The sequence below is a fragment of the Toxotes jaculatrix genome, chromosome 12 (genome assembly GCF_017976425.1).
Source record: "Toxotes jaculatrix isolate fToxJac2 chromosome 12, fToxJac2.pri, whole genome shotgun sequence".
Taxonomy (NCBI): domain Eukaryota; kingdom Metazoa; phylum Chordata; class Actinopteri; family Toxotidae; genus Toxotes; species Toxotes jaculatrix.
Window position 1 is genome coordinate 7191344 of NC_054405.1, and position 23304 is coordinate 7214647.

General features: G+C 40.2%; 2 protein-coding genes across 6 annotated transcripts; one reads left to right on the forward strand and one right to left on the reverse strand.

Annotated features, from left to right (window-relative positions):
• Positions 1-10: 10 nt before the first annotated feature.
• On the reverse strand, positions 11-11629 carry p2rx1 (purinergic receptor P2X, ligand-gated ion channel, 1). 5 transcript variants are annotated; one of them, XM_041050904.1, is made up of 14 exons: positions 11300-11629; positions 8116-8260; positions 6018-6089; positions 5600-5657; positions 4251-4338; positions 3963-4043; positions 3503-3644; positions 3177-3322; positions 1671-1761; positions 1505-1570; positions 1301-1396; positions 816-905; positions 666-710; positions 11-567 (listed from the first exon to the last, which is right to left on the reverse strand). In XM_041050904.1, the coding sequence occupies exons 1-14, from the start codon at positions 11434-11436 to the stop codon at positions 562-564; spliced, it is 1263 nt and encodes a 420-aa protein (XP_040906838.1). In that variant the 5' UTR covers positions 11437-11629; the 3' UTR covers positions 11-561. The 5 variants fall into 5 exon arrangements, with proteins under 5 accessions (XP_040906838.1, XP_040906836.1, XP_040906835.1 ...); XM_041050902.1 differs by having other exon boundaries at positions 675-710; positions 5588-5657; XM_041050901.1 differs by having other exon boundaries at positions 5588-5657.
• Positions 11630-14549: 2920 nt separating this feature from the next.
• dhx33 (DEAH (Asp-Glu-Ala-His) box polypeptide 33) lies at positions 14550-22781 on the forward strand. Its single transcript, XM_041052101.1, has 12 exons — positions 14550-14881; positions 15138-15298; positions 15549-15776; positions 15979-16149; positions 16462-16647; positions 17668-17779; positions 18813-18972; positions 19177-19265; positions 19351-19478; positions 19674-19877; positions 19992-20078; positions 20951-22781. The coding sequence occupies exons 1-12, from the start codon at positions 14671-14673 to the stop codon at positions 21257-21259; spliced, it is 2046 nt and encodes a 681-aa protein (XP_040908035.1). The 5' UTR covers positions 14550-14670; the 3' UTR covers positions 21260-22781.
• Positions 22782-23304: the final 523 nt, after the last annotated feature.

The following is a 23304-nucleotide window of genomic DNA, read 5'->3' on the forward strand; positions in this document are numbered from 1 at the left end:
AGAAGAAAAATAGCAGGAATATCACTTTTATTAAATTCAATCGTCAATCACAAGGTGCACACAAGGGATGAATCACTCTGACGGTGGCACATCCACACATCATGTGTGTATATTTTGCCATGACAAAGACAGAGACAGAGGTAATGGATGACTTATGGATGATTTGTGTACACACAGGAGCACTTAAGTGCCAGAAATTGTTCTTTCACCTGTCTGGGTATGGAAACAGTTACACCCAGAGATTACACCCAGAGTATGAACGAAAGCAAACTGAGCTACACCCAAAAAAGTACACATATGGCTGAGCTACACCATCAATAGCAAGAGTCACAGTCACTCAGGATGGCTTTAAAAGTTGGAGAATGTTGTTGGTAGCAGATGCTGGACATCAAAAAGAAACAGAGGGAACACAGAGCAATGTCATTTGACTTTGTCCCTTCAGTCCCAGTCCTTTTTCAGTCCATTTATAGTGCATGTTGTCTTGCAGGGTCTAGTGCAGGGTCCCAGTGTGATACACCTTCAAAGTAGACTGGCCGTTGTCTTGAATGTTTGCGCCCCAGGTCACTTCTACACAACAACAGCAGATAAATAGATGAATCAGCCATCAGGCATTACAAAAACTAAATGGGCTTTAATCTTAAAAAAAAAAAAAAAAAATATCTTACTTTAGATACCTCAGTCTCTATGCTACCTGCCTCTGAATCAGGATCCTGCAAAAAGATTAGATAATGGGCCAAAGAATTTTCCAAATCATCACATGACAGAGTACATTTCAAAAAAACTGCCTATTGTCTTAAACTTCTACATACACTCACATTGGACTGGTCAGTGCCTTGGACTTGTCTTGCATTTGCTTCAAGGGTGTAATAGGCGCTTGTGTCTAAACCGAGCGACTCGCTGTCATGCTGCAAATACAAAATGTTCTGCCTGTTTCAGTTAAAGAGGGAAGCTGAGTGGGTGGGATATGAGGAGATTTCATCTTCCATCAGATAAATGGCTGTACTGTACCAAGCACAGATGTTTCTGCAGCGCTCACAAATGTTATGGGAATAAACACTGCACTAATGTGGTCGCTACTGAAGTTTACTGCTCCTGTGTGCTAGTGGGGTTTCCAGTTCTAGTATGTAGCACTCCTTCACAAGAACTGAAGCACTTCCAAAAGATGTTTAGATAAAGAACAGCTAGATACTGCTCTGTGACTGCATGGACTGATATTGGTAAATGCCTCTCTGCTACCACCTTGTGTTAAAAATGATAACAGCAGAGTTTACACTGGATGGTTAGTTGATGTAGAACTTACCTGTGCTGGTGTATCTGTGTATTTGAATTTCATGTTCTTGTAAAATTCTCTTTTTGGCAGCAAATAGAGCAGCACCAAGTCACATACTACAGTTGCCTAACAAAATATTTGAAAGAAGCAGAATTAATAAATTATTTTACATTCAAAGTATTGCACAGTCAAAAATAAACAGTTATTGCAGGTACGAGTTAGGCTACAACATACCACTCCAAAAATGCCCACTCCAGAGCCTATAGCTGTCAGTGTTGGGATGATATCAAACTTTCTTGCCTGTGAAGGACAGAGTTCTGATTATCCACATGTTCTTTTTTCTCTCTAATTCTCAAATCAGAAGTTTGAGTAAATAAAAATATTTAAATGTAGAACTTACCAGTGATTGCACAATGATGTCAAATCTGATCCCAAACACTTTGAGAAGGGTTCGTTTCTGAACTTTGTCCTCCAAATAGTGCTTTGCGTACCTAAAATATGTTACATAGAGTATTTTGGACAAAGCATTTGGTAAATATTTACAATGGCCACATATTTCCTATCATCCATTTGAGATTGTACTTAGGAACCTGCACAATAACACATATTTCCCATAAAATAAACTACTGTGAAACATCAGGGCTTTTTTAAGTCTTTAGAATTTAACTAGAAAAAAAAAAGGTTTCACACCCTCTTTCTGAATCATCCCATTAGAAGAGGATAAATTAATTCCTTTCCATCAATGAAAAATTGTAAGCTACCCATGTAATTATAGTCTACAGCTCTCCAGCCAATTAGCACTGCTGTAATATAAATAATAGCCTGGTAATGACTCTGCCTGCATTATGTGTGAGCAGAGAGAGCGGACTATCCACTCAGAAGACCTTAAACAATAACAAGTGACAGTTTGAGACAAATCTCAGCAGCCACATGAAGCTGCTTTACTGTGGGGCGAGTAAACATTATAAACTCAAAGCTGTCAGCACTCAGTGCAAACTCAGAAGACCTGAAGCAGAGCAACATCAGGAACCAGCGAGTTCAGTTCAGTCCATGGAAAATGAGTTGAGCCAAAACAGTGTATACTGCATATGACACTATATCAATGTGAAATATTAACTCCCATAAACTGTATTTTGTTAATATTTGTCAGGCAGTCCAAACCGAGCAGTTTTATCTACAAGAAACAAGAGATGACTGAAAATCATCAAAGTGGCGCCTGAGTATCAAACCTCTCTTGGTCTTCACTTTGGTTACCATGCTTTCTTGCCAAGAGTTAGAGAAGTTAGATGATATGAAAGAGTTAGCAGATAAACATGAAGCTGCAGCCAGGAGACAGCTAGCTTAGGATGAAAACTGGACACAGAGAAGCATCCCTAACCCTACCAACACCTCTATAGCTCACTAACATGTTATATTTTGTTTACTCCACAAAAAATATAAAGTGAAGTAGAACAACACTGGTTTATGTGGTGTTATAACATCCCATAAAACAGGGCTAGGAGAGCTATTTCCAGTTTTTGTCTTGTACTTACTGATATAATAGAATGTTTAATTTAATTTTCTATCACTTCCTCTCCTCACCTACTTTGTTTTCTTTGATACATTTTTATTTTGCCTGGTAGAGTTTACACAGTTTCTCTGGTTGTTCCACCATTTCCGCTACCAGTAGCTGTAGAGGAAAACAATTGCACTTTCTCTTCTCTTCCTGTTTTGGTTGTGCTGTAAATCAAGCCTTAATTTTCCGGGGAGATTTCCTACGCGCGTGGTGACAGCGAGGCTTACAGGGAACCAGTCTAGATGCTGATGGTGTCTTTATTCTATAGCCATTACATTGTGCAATCAACATTTACTTCATAATGATAAGTTCATAAGTTCCATGTTCATTCAGTGAAGTATATTTACACACCTGAAGTTGTAGCCCACTGATGCTTTCGCTTTGTCTGTCTCAGAAGGGTTTCCATACAGACCATGGAAGTTGTACTTTGGTTTACAGTGTTTTACATCCAGATCAAGGTTACATGTCCAGTCAACCACAATGCCAATGGCCCCTCCCTGTCAAGATACAAGCACATAATAACATCATACAAGTCTCCATTATCACATGAGAAATAAAAGACACAAAACACCAAAAGACGTGCAGCTGTGACTGCAAGGAATGGAAATCTACTCATCCACCTGTAAATCATTCCTATCCACTCAGTGTTGAGTAAAGATTTTATGCAGTAAACTCACCACTCGGGCTATTGTTTCAAAATTAAAACCAGAAAGTTTAATTATGTCTCCCAGTCTGAATATTGGACACAGTGGATCATGGTCTGGATGATGAAGGCAGTTACTGATGTATGTGGAATCAATGCCCTCCACCAGGTTACTCCTGAAAACACAATTGGGTGTTAGAGCGCAAAGTCCACGTTGCACACTCAAAAGCATAATTTTATCCTTCACCCTCATCTACAGCATGACTGATGTGGATTTAAAAAGAAGTTTTATTAATTTATAAGAGATCACAGGTTTCTTATCTGTCTTTTCATACTCATTCCATCTCATTTAAAGATAAGGTGTAACATTGTGCTTGTGTGCTATAACAACATATGCCAAAGCCTGACTTTTTTTGTACTTATTTATCTAGAGTTGATCACATTTGTAACATCTGCTGAGCTAAATGTACTTTGACATGAATGAGGTCCTTCACCTTGTGACACCAAATAAGGGGAAAGTTACAGAATTTTTGATGAATAGAGTGTAGTTCTCTGCAGACATCAACAGAGGTGGACTGGAATGGAAACAAGGAAAGAATCAAATAGAGTATGTTGAGGAGCTTCATACAAGTATTCAGGATAAATCATCACAAATTCTGTTTGTCATGGAAAGACTTTTTTTTTATCTTATAAATGGCACAGAATCACTACAAATTCAATCATCACATGAATTACAAGTCAGTATCAGCTTGAAGTATGAATAATTCAGTGTTTCCACATACTCTGGTATGTTGTGATCGTCCTCAACAGGGCACCAAGCCAACACTTCACAGGTCTTTGTGGAGTTCACACAGACTCCCGTCATTTGCCCTTGAAACAGAAACACACTAGAGTTCATCAGTGTGACAAAATTAAAAATGGAGCAAATGTGTTTCAAGCAACAAAAAAGGCATAGCTTTAACATTAAAGCAATTCTCGAAGTTTTCTGCCTCCAGTTTTCACCATATCTTGAATTAACATCAAGAGCAGCAAGCAAGATATAAAGTCAAGCAAAGCAAATGCTGAAATAGCTCTTTCCTTTATCTCGCCCTGATCCTAACATGTCATTTCTCTCCATGTGATTAGTTTTGTTAGTATCAGTCTCTCTCATCATGTGTTGTATGAGTTCGCAGACAGTTCTCCAACAGGCTTTTGGTCGCTCAGCTTCAGTCTCTGACCTTTCACCAGAGCCCTCCAGCCTTTATAGCTATAGGGGCGCCCACCATGTTTACTTGTCTACAAGCATAGACACAGTATGAAGCCTCTAAAAGGACACTGGCACCTCAAGGTGAATTTGACTGGTCTGAAACAGACATATCTAAAGCTTTGGCTAACATTGGTCTTATTGAAGGTGATGTGGGACACAGAGAACTTGAAAGGCTCAGGATTTAACCCTGGGACAGATGGAGGACAATAAATTTATGTAAGTGCTCTTTGAACTCACCTTCAATACTGTGTATGTTCGGACCTATTAAAGAAAGCTCTTGCCTGAATGGTTATATGAATTTAATGTCTCTGTGTGCTTATATTTTGTGTCAACTCATATTCACAAGCATTGATGTAACATCTGTGCCTGTGCTTATACATGCATGTGTCTACTTGCTTATGGCAGGGTTTTACTTGGATGCTTCAGTGTTCAAAGTCAAATAATGAAAACAGTGGGTTTGGTTGCTAGGACTTGGGTTGTTGATTTTCATCAGTTCTTTTTTTTTCTCCGTGCTAGACGAGAGCAATGCTCGACTTATGTCTAAGTGTTTACCTTAACAGTGATAGTGATGAGTCAGATCTGGTGTATTTTAGTTTCTGCTGTGTGATTCTGTCCTGTAGCTGTTCTCAAGAGCCACAACCCATTTTGCAAATACACTGCTCCACAACCTGACACAATCCTCTACCTCCCTCAGTACATCACAGTTTTGTCACTGGCTTTAAGAGGTTTAAGATGGGCTTTTGTCTCTGGCAAAACAAAACAAAATAATGAGAGGCCAGAGATCTGGACTGATGTGAGTTTGGCCATAGGCAGACAGACGGTTATTCAGTGAGGACTGCTGACGTCACACACTGTCAGGCCGTCAGGATTTACCATGTCCCGTACGTTTGAAACTCCCTCCTTCACAGTCGGCATCTGAGCTGCAGTTGTGCTTGTCTTTTAGCTGTTATAAACAAGAGACTGGGGTCAGTGTGTGTACACAAGGGTGAAATGTGGATGTGAAAAAAAACAGAACATTTTAAATGTGAAAACAAGGTGAAAATTGTTTTGTGCTTATTTAGATTTTCTGCAGCGTAGAAACCGCTGTTTGCGTCATCTTGAAGCCATTAAGTTTAAAAAGACTCTTTCCTGCCATTTGACAGCTACACAATTACCCAATTACACAAACAGTCTTGGAATGGACACAGTTTCCGTTTTGTTTTACTATTTATGGAAGTGTATAAGTCTGAGGGAAAGGGAGAAAACAGAAAGACAAAAATCAGCAAGAAGGAGAAATGAAAACAGAAGAAGCATTTTCACATACCTCGGTACACTTTCCCATAGTCTGACCCTCAGTTATGATGTAGTTTGTCATCACCACAAAGGATGAGTCTCCCTGAGGTTTAGGTGGAAAAGAAGGAATATGTTAAAGTTTTTATTTAAATTCTCATTTCTTTATGCTATAAAATTACACTGTGCAGTGGTTGTAATTTAACATGCAACATTTGTTGAGGGCAGCCTGTCAAACATGAATGTCACAAACACCTATAAACAAAACCCTTTGATGAACTATTGATGCCACTCTCATATCTGTATCGTAAGTATTAACCTAGAGCCAGGAGACTGTTTTCTCAGCATAAAGATGGGAAACAGGAGGAAACAGCAAACCTGGCTCTATCTAACTTATTAAAGGTGGAGTAAGGGATTCTGATCCAGTACACTTTTGGTCAAATTCCGCAAAAATCTCCTCACAGTCTGCTAGCTGTCCATTCTGCGTGTGCACTGAAAAAAAAAATTCGAATAAATCCTTGTTTTGCTGATGAGTTCAAATATCAAGTCTTTCTCTAGAATCGCTAACTCCACCTTTATCATGTTTTATCTCCTTTCTTTAACCCACACAAAAATAATATTAAAAAATTAAACAGAATTACACACTTTTTATTTATGTATTTGAGGTGTTAGACACTGTATAACAGAGCCAGGCAAGCTGTTTCCAAGACATGAGAGTGGTATCAACCATCTAATGTGACTCTGAAGCAAAGTGAAAACAAACGAAGTATCGCTTCATGCCATATCTCGATTATTTAATCTGATCATAAAAACTTGTTTTTGGTTTGGTTCTCAGGGGTTATGTGCTGGACTATTCCTCTGCTGTGAGGAAGGTTATAGAAAAGCTATAGTTGTTAATTTGCGTGTTTCTCTGAGTGTTTTCATACAGAAAGCGAAGCACATTTTTGCTTTACATCTTTCTTACAAATTTGCCTGCTGGACCGTTCGTGCACCCTGTGTTGATTCCAGCATACAGGTCTTAGATGTAAACCAGCTAACAATAGATGCACATACTGTCTGTTGTACTGTGTCTGTAGGTCTGAGAACTCATGTTTTCCTCTCTCTCTGCTCTTCTTTGTGTGTACTCACAAAACTCGTTTTGCACCCTGTCTGGACACACAGTTACAGGTGCTGTGGGGCGTGTTGTGTTACCCTTGGACAGAGTAAGGCTAGCTTCTCCCCCAGTTTACAGCTTTCAGTCAATGGAAAAGTACTTGATGTATCGGTGGAATCATTGATAATGGGATACAGGAAACAAGATGCTTGATCCCATACAACAATATACTCCTTTGGTGCTTATTGTCATCCGCTAAAGTGATAAACTCAATTAAGAAAACAATGACTATCTGGGAAATTCTTACAGACAAAGGGGTGGATTTCAGAATAAAGATGAACAGGTTTGTAAGACCTACCTGATCAAAGTGTGAGGCATTGTACTGAAGTATCCTTTTTATCTTGCTGGTTGGATTTATCATACCAAACCATGTGTTAAACCCACTGAATTAAACAAGGCCCACACCCACACCTCAAAGCAAACATGACAACCTTCATTGTGTCTTCTTTATTTCTTTCAAAAAGATAACAGGACCTAGCAACATTTTAGGTAAACAAAATATATTTGACCAGAGTTTCCCTTTTGGTAGGTTGTTTGCTCAGTTCTCAGTACAGGAGGCACGCAATGACTTTTGGAAAGCATGGGGGCACTTTGATGTTGACAAAGCCAGATTATCATCAGGGTCAAATTTACAAACCTACTAGTAGCTCTCAACCTGTGTGTACGTCATCCTCGTGATGTTATTGGAACTGGCATAAAATCAAGCCAACACGGATGTTTTAAATGTGTGCCTTGAACTTTGTAACAATCTGACTGGCGATGAGCATTCATGGTCTGACTCAGGCCGATGTTTAATCACTCTGTCAGTTTGAATCATGGACTGTGGATGTTGACGTCATGACGTCAGACTCTGACCCAGATTTAATATAATCCCAACAGTGGTAAGGGACTTGTTCCAGGTGCAAAACAAAATATGTCACCATTAGGAGCCATAAATGTTCATACATGCATGGAGGGCTTCAGCCAACCAGTCACCAACCTGTGGAGGGAAGACATAGTCGGCCACATCCCAGACTCTCTCATTTCCGTTCTCATTGGTGTAGCCTATACCTTTCATTTTGGTGAAGATGGAGCTGACTGCTGTGTCTGTGGACTGGTAGCCTTTTTCGTAGATGAAAACCCACCTGTCCGGGACACACAAAACATCCTGTCAGGCCTGTCAGCACCTCAGACTCCCACTCCACCCCATTCAAACACATATTTCCACAGGCAAGGGCATGTATATGGGTGATGTTGACATTCTGCACAGCTATCCCGTATGCCAGCAGCACACCTCACAGCGACACATGCGCAAGTGATTGTGGATGTGCAATGTCATGGTCGTCATACTCGTCCCTTTACCACCACTAGGACAGATTAGACATACTGAATCTCACAGTACTGAATATATTTTTTTCAAGGTGGTAACTTACCAGCTTTAAGTTTCAGACTAATCAGAGGATTGCAGCAAACTCTTAAATGTCTGTTGAGGAAATGACAATAGTGCAAGGAGGAAGTAAATACTATGCATGGTCACAGTTGCAGTCAGTGGCTCTACTGTGCTAATTTCCCAGTTGACAGCAGAGAACATCTGATGGTATGTCTGAGAAATTTGAATGTCATTAAAATGTCGGCTTGCATGTGTATCAGTGCAAATAGATGTAATCAGTCCTCCCCCAAGAATACTGATTGTTTAAAGTTCGTTCACTTATGTACTGTAATTAAGTACAAATTAAATAATGTATAGGAAGGACAAGTACTTTTGATACTTAAAGTGTATTCATATAATATTACCCCTGTAGTTTTACTTGGACTGGAAGACTTTTAGTTGTAATCGAATATTTTTACATTACTGAATTGGTGATTTTACTTAGGTAAAGGATCTGACTATTTTTTCCGCCAGTGGAAGAAAGACATTTTTGTTTCATGCACCAAATGTTAAATATTCCAAACTTGTTCTGGGGAAAAACTGCAGTTGTGTTGACTAAATCAAGAGCAAGTGCCTGAATCCTTCATCACATAAAAGAATTCCAATCAAGCAGACACCAGCTTCCTACTCGAGTGCTGTACGTTTGGATTTTTGCAGAGTGAAGATTCTCATTGTGTTGCTCAGTCTGAGTGTGTGGCCAGGAGGTATGAGTAACAGCTGGTGTGCACTGGACAGATACTGTATGTACACACACACACACACACACACGCACACACTCGCACATGCAGAGCTATTTTATATAGGGTTATAGGGTATGATAGGCAATTATCCCCTGGCAGAAAGCCTACATAACAGAATGTATTGCAGCAGGCATTCATTTGTCTCTGCACAATGAAAGCACCTTGCAGCAACAGACGGACAGAAACATCTTTCAACAACTGCAGAGTGAAGTAAGGTATGCACAATGAGCTAAGAGCCGCAACTTCTATCAGTTAGGCAAATCACATTATGTAAGTTAGAGATTTCACTGAAGGGGAAGTGGGGAAAAAATAGAGCACATTAACGGAATAAAGGAACCCATGAGCATGAAATAATAGAAGTATCTTCCAAAACAGCAGTCTAAGTGAGATCTGTATCTGCTCCGACAGAAGGAGAACGGGGAGGCAGGGAGGAGGCTCCTTGATGTGCGTAGTGCTTTTTCTTCCCAGCATACTGTGGCGCTGAGATTAGAATTCGTTTTGTAAAGACAAATTAAATTGAAAAAAAAAATCTACCTCCAGCTATTCACTCTGAAATGCTAACAGTGGAGTGGCATTTTTGTCAACTTAAAAGGGACAAGATGGAAATGAAATAAAAAAAAGTTATTATGATTTGCTGTAGCTGCTTGTCTCTATTAAATTAGTCTTTTATATTTGAGACTTACTTTTGATTGATTTATATTTATATTTTTTGATCGATTGCCTGTCTGCTGCTCCGACCTGTCAGCCTGCTGCTTGCATCCTGAAGAGGAAAATCTCCTCTCATGCCCGTCCAGCCTTAATGTGGCCTGATGGCTGCAGAAGGCAGGTGACAGAGGGAATGAGGCAGAAGAGTCTGTCATGCACAGAGAACCTTGATACCAAAAGAGATAATGGAAACACACTGCAGCCGCTCCCTTTTTTCTTTTTAACGGTTCAAAATAGAAACTAAAATCATATTTCCCAGAAAAAGTTCTTCACGGTTTGAAATTAAAGAAATTACCATAATGAACTTTTTTGATGCCGGAAATTGTCACGAAAAAAACACCATGATAAGACAGGAACCACAAAGAGAAACCAGCAGTGAGCCATTTCAAATCACTTTAAATCAGCAGGCTGTTTCCTTTAAAAAGAAAAAAAAAAACAACCTTGCTATTAGCAAGAAAAGATGTTCTTAAATTTGTCTTTCTCTGTTACATTTTTGGTCATGACCATCAACATCACCAGCAGAAGGTAACACGTCCTTACGCTGTTTGGCAGTGAATTGGGCAGCAGTTGATTGTTATCTGTGTTAGCATATGCCTCAGCGTGTTCATCACACACAGCTCCTCAGGTTCTGCTGCTCAGAGGTGCAGAAGAAAAAAAATAGCCCCCCCCACACATACACACACACACAATCATACGCGTGCACAAACAGCGTGTGCATGATCTCAAACTAACAAAAACAGAAGCCTATATGCTGTGAAGTGAGATAAACAGGCTCTCCCTGCCTCAGACTGACTTTCCAGTGAATGACTCCAACATGTTAAAGCGTGTGGAGGTTATGAATGGCTTGAGATGCGTAAGTTAACAAGCATGCTGTTTTTTTTTGCCTCAGCTTGATAAGGGCAGATAATAAGAATAATATCTCCTGTGATCTCATGGTCTTTCCCATTCACGCAGTCAGTCAATACTTTTTGTTGCGATACCTGTTTGCTGTATCAACAGTATCTAGGTAAGTGTCCGTATGTATCTCTGATCAATGGTGGCACCTTCTAAAAGTCGAATAAGATGTCTTATCTAAAGTATTTTAGAAAAACATGAAGTCATCATTTGTTTTTAGTCACTCTAAACAGCCGACAAGAAACTAAAGTTCCTGGAATTTGCAGGATCACACTGAGTGGTCATTCCTGTATCAGACCGTGTTCCTCCAAGCAAGCTGAAACATGTAAAACAATGCGAATATTCTCTGCACTCCAATCTGCCTGTTTCCCCTCTGAACAGCAAAATAAAGAGAAGGTTGAATGTGTGGGTCTTACCCAATAATGTAAGCCAGGACCCCCAGCTGGATCAAACGGCACACCACTCCCACCCTCCTGTTCCTCACCAGCACCTGGCGTGGGGTCTCATACTCAAAGAAGAAGTCAGAGAGAGCATTGGTAATTTGGCTCTTCATCTTCTGTCATCGGCTGACCCACAGAGAGTGGGGTCTCTCTTCTCACCCTACTCGCATATAAACACCCAGGCTCCACTTCCTCTTCTCCTCCTGGTCACCTCTACCTTGTTCCTCTCTAGTGGCGAGGATCCTCTACCTCCTCTCATAAGTGACGTCTGAAGCGCTTCATGAGAAGTCCTGAAGTGTTGGACTTCCTCCTTCCCTCGCTGCTTTCTCTTTCTCTCCCTCCCTCTTGCTCCCTCTTGCTCCCTCTCTCTCTTTCTCTCTCTCTCTCTCTCTTTCCTCTCTCTACACATGGTCACACTCTCTTCAGTCTTTTATGCATCTTCCCATTCACCTTATCGATGCATCATTTGACTTTTCATTGCATCTCTCGTCTCTCTTTTGTTGCACACAGCACTCTAAATTAGTGAAAAGACATTTCTGGAATTCAGTCTTCACTTGGCTGCAAGTTCAAATAACTCAACAGCTGCCACACAAGCACTGGACCTCCTCCTCTCTGTGTGCAATCAAACCTTATCGTCTCCACTGACACTCTCTTCCTGCGTGCTCAGCAGAGATAGAACTCACATAAGCTCAACACAAACACAGTGCATATTCCACAATTCAGCTTGTTTGCCCACTCTCGTGTCACCATTTGCAGACATTAAGCCTTCTTATGTTTTATCATCATTTTGTGTGGGGGCACAAAGAGAAACAGTTTGGGTTTCTCACTCCATATGACGTGCTTTGCATTTCTAATCTTCACCCTTAGAGGAATGGAAGTGGCAAACGCACAGTTCTACTTAAAGTGTACCATTCCATTTCAATATGAATTAAATTGAACTATTAAGAATATTACATAAAAGGTTTTCCATCTGGAAAATGTTTTTCTCACTTGTGTTTTGTGTTTTCTAATCTCCAGGGATTAGTGAATGGAACATCTTATTTTGGAATCGTGTATAAAATCCAAATCTAAATCTGGTTAAGCCTATTCCAAAAGAGATATAAATATACATTGGCAAGGTCCGCAAAATGGCCATGTCTAGACTTTGGTAGGATTGCAAGGAACCAAAAGATTATGTGTCAATCACTGTATCCAAAATCACCGTCTTGATCACTCATTCGCTTCCCCCCATATAATGGACACTCGGTCATTTTGTATCATCCCTGACAGTTGTAGAAAGTAGTGTAGATGCCATGAACACTACTTCTGTGTAGTGGTTACATTTACACATCAGAGAACTGATACTCAATTAAAATGTCGGACAGTAAATGTAGTGCATTCTGTAGTAAAGAGGGAGTGATTTCTGAAACAGCCATGGGCTCAGGCACGAACACTTTCTGCAAACCATCCCACAATGAATGAATGAGAGGATGAAGGAGTGATTTGGGACACAGCCTCAGAGTCTACAGCCACTCTAACACACAGCAGGACTAATGTTTACCATATTACATTTAGATTAGTCTATTACAACAAAAAATACAGCTGAGGCTGATGGTGATTAGTCATCAACAGACATCTGACAAACTGAATTTAAGTCTCAGGCTGATACCTTGGTCAATATTGACGGAGTATGGGATGCAGTTATGAAGCAAGTAAGCTGGAGATTAGCTTAATTTACTCCTTTCATCTGCAGTAAAGAACTGCTGGTTACAGAGGTTACAGCAGTGCAAATGGAAAAAAGGAACATCAGATAATTACAAAATGCCGCTCATGACAGACACATTGCGGTCAGTGGAATGCAAACAAATGCAAATGTGGCAGAGTCATGCAAGGCTTTAATTTTGTCACAAGCAAACCTGTGCAAAACAAAAACATGTAAATAAGCTGTATGGCGGTTTGGAGGAGTGGTTTATTCTTACAGCAGCTTAGGTAATGCAGCTATCAAGACTTCTAACAGTGTGTATACTGAACACCTGCTTTGTTCTTCCACAGTAAGATTTAGACACAGACAGTCCTGTCAGGACACAAACTGTTTTCCAAAGAAATACCAAGAATTTTTTTTTCCTAAAAGGAGAAATCAAAAACATTGCATGAGCCAGCAATGTGTCAGTCATAATGATCCATTCATGTTCTCACAGTTCCTTGGTTTCACAATATTAGATGCATCATTTAGTGTGTGTTGCCACATTACTTGACCTTTTATGACATGTTGGTGCTTGAAATGTGTCCTCAAATTTGACTGCTGCATTTCAGAAAACGGAAAATAATAATAACAATAATGTGACACCTCAAAAGGCACCATAGATGTGAGGCATTCATATGTTTTTACTTTTAAGGCACTTTGGTGTTAATACATTCTAGGTTCAATATTTCTGTATTTTCAGAAAAATCTGTTTTATAATGGCAATTACAGCTTAGAAGCTGACTTAAATTATGAGAACAGTCGATTGTTTCTTTGCATTGACAGTGTGTATTCATTAAAAAAAAGAAGATAAAATTCCTGTGCAACTCATGATGAAATGTAATGACAGTGCTTTGTATTTAGTACTGGCACAATGAAATTCAATACCCCTTTCACTTTGCTTTCAGTGTGTTGATGTTGTTTGGAAAATTCACGTCACATGGAAAAACAATTCATTCAGTTCTCAAGGACAAAAGGCTAAATATCCTTTTAACATATGTTTTGCATTTAATAATGACACTAAATGTATACATATTAAAAATACATATCACAATGTGTATTGTATTGTATTTTTTTTTTTCTTTAATTTGTTTAAAACAATTCATTCAGTTCTCAAGGACAAAAGGCTAAATATCCTTTTAACATATGTTTTGCATTTAATAATGACACTAAATGTATACATATTAAAAATACATATCGCAATGTGTATTGTATTGTTTTTTTTTTTTCTTTAATTTGTTTTTATTTATGTATTTCAAATCTTCCACAGAGGTGGTTAAGATAGGTTAATTACATATGAGAAAATAAGTTTGTATAAAAAATAAAACTAAAGGGTGTGACTGCAACATTATGCACCGTGACAAAACAATGAGATTGTCCCTGGTTTGAACCTGATAGACCAGACTCGGGTTAAATTTTATATCGGAGGTGTGACGTCAAACATCTGCGCCGAGCTTGGCTTAACCACGTGGGCACGTTCTTGCAGAGGTAGCAAAACATCCGCAGTGACGCTTGCGTGTCTGTCAGTGAGCACGAAGAAAACTTTTTCTTTCTTTTTTTTTTACATTAAATGAACCTCAAGAAAAAGGCGCAAAGGTTTTGAAATCAGAGTCACTCTTTCTAGACCATGCCCCACGACCCCGACCCTCCTCCGGCTAAAAAATTCAAGCCGGGGTCAGTTTTTTTCCGCCTCGATAAGAATAAACCTGGAATGCTGCTGCCTAGAAAGGGAAATGCAACCACTCCGATAGACGTCCAGAGGAAACAGCTTCCAATCTACCAGGCGAAACCTCAGCTGCTGAACCAACTGAGACAGCTTCACAATGCTATTCTCATAGGTAAAGTGCTCACAGCTACTGTTAGCTAATGCTGCTACAGCGTTAGCCGCTGCTGTGTAACTCAAGTTAAAGGGCAAACCCACTCTAAAATATCTTGTCTTTAATATTGTACAGCTCCGTTTCGGTTTATGATTTTCAATACAATAGTAAATCTCTTCAAAAGCCTGAATTATTTGCGTGTTTTGTTTTGTTTTTTTCATTCTACATTTTACTACATGTGACTTGTACTATCCCTAACTTGACCTGTATAAATCAGGGGAGACTGGCTCTGGGAAGACCACTCAGATCCCACAGTATCTGTATGAGGCTGGCATTGGACGACAGGGCATCATTGCCATCACTCAGCCCCGTCGAGTTGCTGCCATCTCACTGGCAGGAAGGGTGGCAGAGGAGAAGAGGACTCAGCTGGGCAAGCTGGTACGCACAGGAGACGTGTTTCCCACATAAGTGTTTAGTCTTTACTTTAACACACAGCTGAATGTTGTTGTAATGAACTTTGTTTTTATTCTATAGCATAATCTCAATATGTGGAATAATATGTGGAGTTTATATTTCTGGTTGCTATCAACATGTTACAAACCTGAGAAGGATATGTGAGTTGATATAAGTGAATCAGTGCTAAGTTTCAATGGACTCTTGATAGTAAATACATCAAACTTCCTCTCAGGTTGGTTACACGGTGCGTTTTGAGGATGTCACCTCCGCCGAGACAAAGCTGAAGTTCATGACAGACGGCATGCTACTGCGTGAGGCCATCGGAGACCCTTTACTGCTGCGCTACACTGTGGTGGTGTTGGACGAAGCTCATGAGCGCACCGTGCACACTGACGTACTGTTCGGCGTGGTTAAGACCGCTCAGCGCAGACGCAGAGAACTTAATAAGATTCCCCTAAAGGTAGGAAGACAGTTGCAGCTGCTCTGGTTTCAATAAGATATTTAACTTTCATAGTAAGTCCTGGGCTAATCCCTTCACTGCTTGTGAGATTAAAAAAAAAACTTGCTCTACATTAATTCCTGTAAGCTCATTTTCTGCCTCTACCGTGTTGATCTGCTGAAGCATATGTTTTTTATTTTTTGTTACCTTTTTTGTAATACAGGTCATAGTGATGTCGGCCACCATGGATGTAGATTTGTTCTCTGAGTACTTCAACAAGTCGCCTGTACTGTACCTGGAGGGGAGGCAGCATCCCATTCAGATCTACTACACCAAGCAGCCTCAGTCAGACTACCTGCAGGCTGCACTCGTGTCTGTCTTCCAGATCCATCAGGTAGTCTTCAGTATTTGCCTTCATCTAGAGAGAAACTTTTGTTGTACTGGATTAGTGATGTCTTACATCTTCTAATATCTTATGTTCTTTTAGTGTTGCTTAATACTGCAGACTCTGATAAATCAGATATTTCTTATTGAATCCCTAGTATCTAATTGGTTGTATTTCCAGATTAAATCAAAACCATAGAAACCTTTTACTTCAGTATTATAAGGAACACAAACCTGTGTGTAAACGGTTTTCTGGGTACATGTTCATGTACTGTTTCTTTGTGACACTGGAATAGAACACAGTCTTGTTGTGTGCATACAGGAGGCACCTCCGTCCCATGATATCTTAGTCTTCATGACGGGTCAGGAGGAAATCGAGGCTCTGGCGAGGACGTGCCGGGACATCGCGAAGCATCTGCCTGACGGCTGTGGTCCCATGGTCGTTATCCCTTTGTACGCGTCGCTGCCGCCAGGGCAGCAACTCAGGGTCTTCCAGCCAGCTCCCAAGGTAAAGGCAACAATAATCATACAGGAGAAACAGAGCTCTGCAGACTAGTGTAGACAAAAGGATGTGTTTAATTAAAGGATATAAATATAAATGAAATTATTAGTTATTGGATGCTATATGTGAAATGTTCCTAACAAATATGGAGACAGCGGACACCCCTGACATACTCCTCTAAATAGGGTGAAACTGTTTGATAAATTATATGTTTATACTAGTTTGAAAACCCAGGACTGCCATCGATCCCAGGTGATTTACCAGAGGGGAAAGAATTAATGGCATCCAGTGACCTTCCTTCTAAAAATTTCACCTTCACAACTTAGTTTCTGATGCACTGAAAGTATCTGATCGTAGTTTACATGAAAAAAAAAATCAGTGTCAGGTCTGGAGAGAGTTACTGGAGAGAACAATGCTTTGAAATAATCCACCTCCTCACACAGTATTTCCTGTGGGGATGAAAGTATAATACCATTTATGGTACAGAGGTTCACAATGTTTCTCTTGGCAGAACTGCTTTGATTTAATCTTAAGAAATGAGCAGTGCATTTTTCTCCTTTTTCCATCCAAATGGTGCGAGATGTACTGATAATACCATTTACACGCTCAGAGTATAAATTCTCCATTTCCAGTTGCTTATTATTTATTAAATAAGTCGTTTTTAGGGAGGGCAGTTTGGTTTCATCCAGCCTTTTATTCAGTTTATTTATCTCGTCCATTAATCTCCTCTATTCCATCAAATGTCCCCGCCTTAATGCTGTGTCCTCTAAAGGCACATTTAAAGGACTCCCACACGTTGTATGAGTCAAATAATATTTCATAATTTTTTATTAGAGAATCTTGAGGTTTTTTTAATAAACATTGTCATTTGAAAGAGATTGGTTGAATTTCTTTCTTGGTTTTGTTCCTCTAGAGGAGAAGAGACACTCAATGGTGAATTGCTTTCTTGCCATTTTAAATCCAGGTGTATCAGTGGCTCATTATTTTCTGTTATTTTATCCGTTTGTCCCTTTTACCTCTCTCCAGGGTTGTAGGAAGGTTATCCTCTCAACCAACATCGCTGAGACGTCAGTTACAATCTCTGGCATCAAATATGTCATAGACACGGGGATGGTGAAGGCCAAACGTTTCAACCCTGGTAAGAGAGTTCAGTCCTCACACAAAATTTAGGATCACAGTGAAAATGTATTTTTCCTTAGTAAAGGAGTCAAGGAGCCATTTACAAGCACTACAACTACCCAAAGCAGTTTAAAGAATATATAATGACGTGGTGAGAACATTATTTCTGCTCAGGCCGGTGAAAACAGAAAAAGAGGAGTCTCGAGGGCCCTCTGCTCTGACGAACGGATAATGTGTTCAGCGCAGGGACCACATTATCATCATCATCATTGTTGTTGTTGTGTTATTAACGTTTCAACTGTAAAAGAAAAAAAGAGCCTGCTTTTTCACACACGTGCTCCTAAATAGATTTTACGGTTCACACACATCTATTTTTAGGTGCTAATGCAGCTCACACTGTTGAGCCCTGACTGTAACAGCATTCTATTGACATCTCATGAAACTCTGAATAATATCGTGCATTCAGAAAGTTCTCACTTTATTCACATTTTCTCATGTTGTAGTCTTATACTAAATTTGTGTAAATTAATTCTATCCCATAATGACAGAGCAAAAACCGAATTTTGGACATTTTTGCAAATGTATTAAAAAAGCTCAGAACCTCAAACTGGGTCGAAGGTTCACCTTCCAACAGGGCAGTGACCCTAAGGACACAGCCAAGACAATACAGGAATGTCTTAGGGACAACTCTGTGAATGACTTTGAGCGGCCCAGCCAGAGCCCTGACTTGAACCCAAACAATCATGTCTGGAGAGACCTTAACATGTCTGTCCACTAACAGTCCCCATCCAGCCTGACAGAGCTTATGAATGGCCACTGCCAGAGGTGCTTCAACTCAGTACTGAGTAAAGGGTCTGAATACTTATATCAGTAATATTCAAAATTCTGTTTCTGCTTTGTCATTATTGGATATTGAGTGTAGACAGATGAAATAGTGTTATTGGTTACTGTTAGTGTTTTTAACAATAACACTAACAGTATCCTGCGGTTTTTATTGTTTTTCTGTTCAGTTCTGTTGTTGTCTTATTGTACATGTGTTGTTTGACTCTCAGAAAGTGGTTTGGAGGTTCTGGCAGTGCAGCGGGTTTCTAAAGCGCAGGCATGGCAGCGAGCAGGCCGGGCTGGCAGGGAGGACTCCGGCTCCTGCTACCGTCTTTACACCGAGCAGGAATTTGACAACCTCATCCCCATGACTGTGCCTGAGATCCAGAGGTAGGACTCTGTGTTTCATACAGGTAATGAATCACAGTACAGTATGTGCTGATCTGCAGGAGCCTGAGTCTCTCCTATAGGTTGATTCATTTAGGTCAGTGTGATTGAATGGCCCTTTCTTCCCTTGTGTTTTTTCCCTCTGTGTGTGTGTGTGTGTGTGTGCGTGTATGTGTATGTGTATGTGTATGTGTCTCTCTACTGCAGGTGTAACTTAGCTGGTGTGATGCTGCAGTTAATGGCCCTGGGGATTCCAGATGTGATGAATTTTGATTTCATGTCCAAGCCCTCTCCAGGTAAGATGCGACTGCTTATGAATCACTGTCCTCCTCTGGTCATTCGGGGTTGGTAGGTCATAGTAAGTTGCTCTGTTTATCCCAGAGGCCGTTCGTTCTGCTGTGGAGCATTTAGAGCTGCTGGGAGCTGTGGAGAGGAAGGAGGGGCAGGTTTTCCTCACTGCCCTGGGGAAGAAGATGGCAAGTTTCCCTCTGGAGCCTAGATATGCCAAGGTAAAAAAAAAAAAGAAGAAGTGCTTTACACAAATAGATGCTGTGTTCAGGGGTTCTGTCCAGATGTTTATGTTTATTTAATAAAGGATGACATGAAGTGACAGCCTGTTGCCCACAGCGCCACACGGTTCACATGCTTATAAATCGGACACAGTTTGGTGTAACACTTCCTGCCTCGTTCGCTCTGTCTCACAGACCATCCTGTTGTCCCCGGATTACTCCTGCTCCGAGGAGATTTTGAGCATCGTGTCTCTGCTGTCAGTGGACACTGTACTGTATAACCCTGAAGGCAGGAGGGAAGAGGTGCTCGCAGCACGCAAGAAATTCACCTCCAGCGAAGGAGACCACATGACTCTCCTCAACATTTACAGAGCGTTCAAGAAAGTCAGTGGTAATAAGGTGAGTGTATGTGGACGAGCAGAGGAAAAAAAAATACTTGTGACTAAGCAAAACCCAGAAATCAGATGATGTGGCTGAGCTGCCTGATAATCCAGTGTATGTCTGTTTTTAAAGGAGTGGTGTCGGGAGAACTTTGTCAACAGCAGGAACATGGGTCTGGTGAAAGAGGTCCAGGCACAACTCAAAGAAATCTGCCTTAAGGTAAATCCCTGTGAGCCTGGGCCAATACCACCTGAAGTTAATATCACATTTAACTTTCACATGTACCCACATTATCCTATAACACCTGTGCACAAGATTCTCCATCGATTCCTCAATTTTTCCAACTATGGAAATAAATAATATTAGACTTAAAAATATGAATAATACTTCGATTGCTTCTGTTACCTCAGTCCGTGAGGAGGATGTTTTATGGTATGGAGGGGAACTCCACATCAAAGTCTGTTTACAGGTCCTGGGGAAGAATGACTGCATATATGAAAAAGTTTTAGAAATGCCTTTGTGGCTCCAAAATGAGCTGAGCTAAGTGGAATTTGAGTCACTTGAGTCAGCGTCTGTTGGGGAAAATTTTGGGGAAAAAAAAAAAACTGAGGCAGTGGTGTTAGAAAGCAGTGAGCTTACCAGGCCTCTGACGACTGGTTTGGACAAGGGAGAAGAATGAGTGGAATAAACGGGACAATATCTCTGGTTCTGCTGCATTGATTTTAATACTTTTGTTTTTAAAAAAATACTATCCATCATGATGAGTCCAGCAGTGCTACAGGAGTGTGACGCTAAATCAGCGGAGCGCTCTTCTAACCGCTGAGCGATGGGGGGAGCTGCAGATAACTCTCACATTTATTTTCTCACAAACTGTACACTGACATATTACATTCACATTTTACTGTTAACGTGCCTCTGTTCTCACCTGTACACCTGCCCGAGCACAGTCACACTGTCTCTGCCAAACAAGTTACCACATGACATCACTCTAAACTCTAACTAGTACTTAATACTAATACTTATGTCTAAAGTCACAGTTAAGGGCAGTGCATTTGAGCTTATTGATAACTAAATTCTTTGTATTTTACCAGCTGAATTTGAAGCTGGAGTCATGTGGGGCAGACACAGGGAACGTTCGCCGCTGCCTTTCCCATGGGATGTTCGTCAACGCTGCGGAGCTACAACCTGACGGCAGCTACTTAGCTCTGGACACCCACCAGCCTGTGGCCATCCACCCCTCCTCTGTCCTTTTCCAGGCCAAGCCTGCATACGTGGTCTTCAATGAGCTGCTGCACACCTCCCGCTGCTACATGAGAGACCTCTGTTTGGTTGATGCTGACTGGCTGCTGGAAGCAGCGCCAGAGTACTTTGGCCGCAAACTCCACCCTACCAAGAGCTAACCAACAAAGAAACTGAACACCTTCCTCAAATCACCCAGTGACAATAATACTGGGAAAATGTATCCTCTTTACAAAGCTGAATTTGCATAAAGACACTTGTTACAAAAATAAGCAGAGAACATTTTCTGTGTTGTAAACTTCTCTGGATTTCACTACCTCCCAGTTGACAAGCATCTGGTATGTGTCACTGCAGCAGAAATCTGCATACTGAGGCCTCACAACCACGACCTCCTCCAGACTGTAATTCAGATTTTATAAACTCTGTTTCTTCAGCCTGATAGTATTTTATCTCGCCTTTCGGCCACATGTTTAACACCTGAAAAGGAGATTCTTTTTGAGGTGTCATGCTTCAGTTCTTTCAACATTTGCATGTGTTTTAACAGCACAGATAACCTCACTGAAGCACAGTTCTTTAAATAGGCAATGTCTTGGTCTGATATGATTTATCTGTTCGTTTTTTTCTTCAACATCAAATTGATTTCACCAAACATTGTGCTTAATTGCTAAGCTACTGTCCCATCAAGTTGATTCAGAAAGCTAATGCAGACTGGTTAGTTGTTCTTTTCAGTGTTGTTTTGAATAATGCTGACAAGTTCTCAGTCTGATTTCTGCCTGCAAAATGTTAGTTTATCAGAGGCTAAGAGAAGAAATCTCATCTTAAACTTGTGTGTTTCTGGGTTTATACAAAGTGATCTGAAAGGGTTTTATACTTGTGAGAACAGCAGCTTTGTCTGTGGAGTTATATAATTACAAGAAACATGAAAAAGACCAAAGTTATAATTAAAATATAAGGTTTTCAAATGTCACAGTGACATGGTTTTACGTAGTCTACATGCAGCACTTGTCTTGTTAACGTGTGCATGACCGTTTTCACATCTACAACTGTATAGCCACAAATACATGCACGTCAGGAGAAGTAGCATGCCTTGTTCTCCAGGTTCTCCTCTTTGCTGTTGTGTGTTGCACAGATCCTTACTCAGACCCTGCACAGACTAACTGCAGATGTATGCTGACAACAAATGTATGCAATGCATGGAGATTATAGTCAACGATCTGATCACTCAGGTCTTTCGTACTTTGTAGAATGTAAATCACACCATGTTGAGGATTAGGATGGATTCTCCTCTTGTCTTTTTTACACTGGACTCAGGATTGTACAATATATACTGTAACCTGAACAAATGACATAAAGTATTTCTAATTTTGCAAAATATCAAACACCAAATGCATCTGGGGTTGCTGTAGAGAACTGTCAGGCTGACTGTTTGATACATGTTGTATGTTCAGTTACTGAAATTCTTACACATCGTGCTGCCCATGAGGTTTGTAAGATTTTTGTTTTCATTCGCAAAGGAAAAGTAGACAGTTCACAGGTCTGCATGTACTGTTCTATACTTTCTAAGATTAAATGCATGCCTTTGATGAGTTTATTATAACTATATTTAACACGATTTGTTATAATCTTACATAACACACAGTTGTTATCGTTTCTAATAAAAAATAATAAACCAACTGCCTCAGAGCATAAGTCTGTATGTGGAGAGGAAAGATTTAAAGAGGAACATGGGAATTTTCCACTGCTTGGTTTTGGCACAGGAATAGTCCCAGAGATCTGTGAGTGTGTGTTTGAGAGCTGCTGCAGAATTTCAGACCTGAAAGCTGTTCAGGCTTTGTGCTGAGAAGATGATACAAAAAGCGCATAAGGCAGAGCTCAGGTTACTCCATCTATTGCACTTTAGTTTGTTTTAGACTATCTATCTATCATCTATTGTTCTATCGTTCTATCGTTTTTTCTCTCTCTTTTAGATAGATAATAGATCTTTTTTTAAGTGGATATTTAATTCATCAATTTGTCACATTCTTTCATACACCTTTCTGGTGATACTGACAGTTAATACAATTCTTCAAATGAATTTAGTTTTTAATGTGCAATCTGTGCAAAAACTGAGGATCTTCAGTTCAAAGTGTTTATTGTCATGTGCACAGTAAGGAAACCTGTTTTCCTGTACAATGAAATTCTTCCTTTGCAGTCCACAGTGAATGCC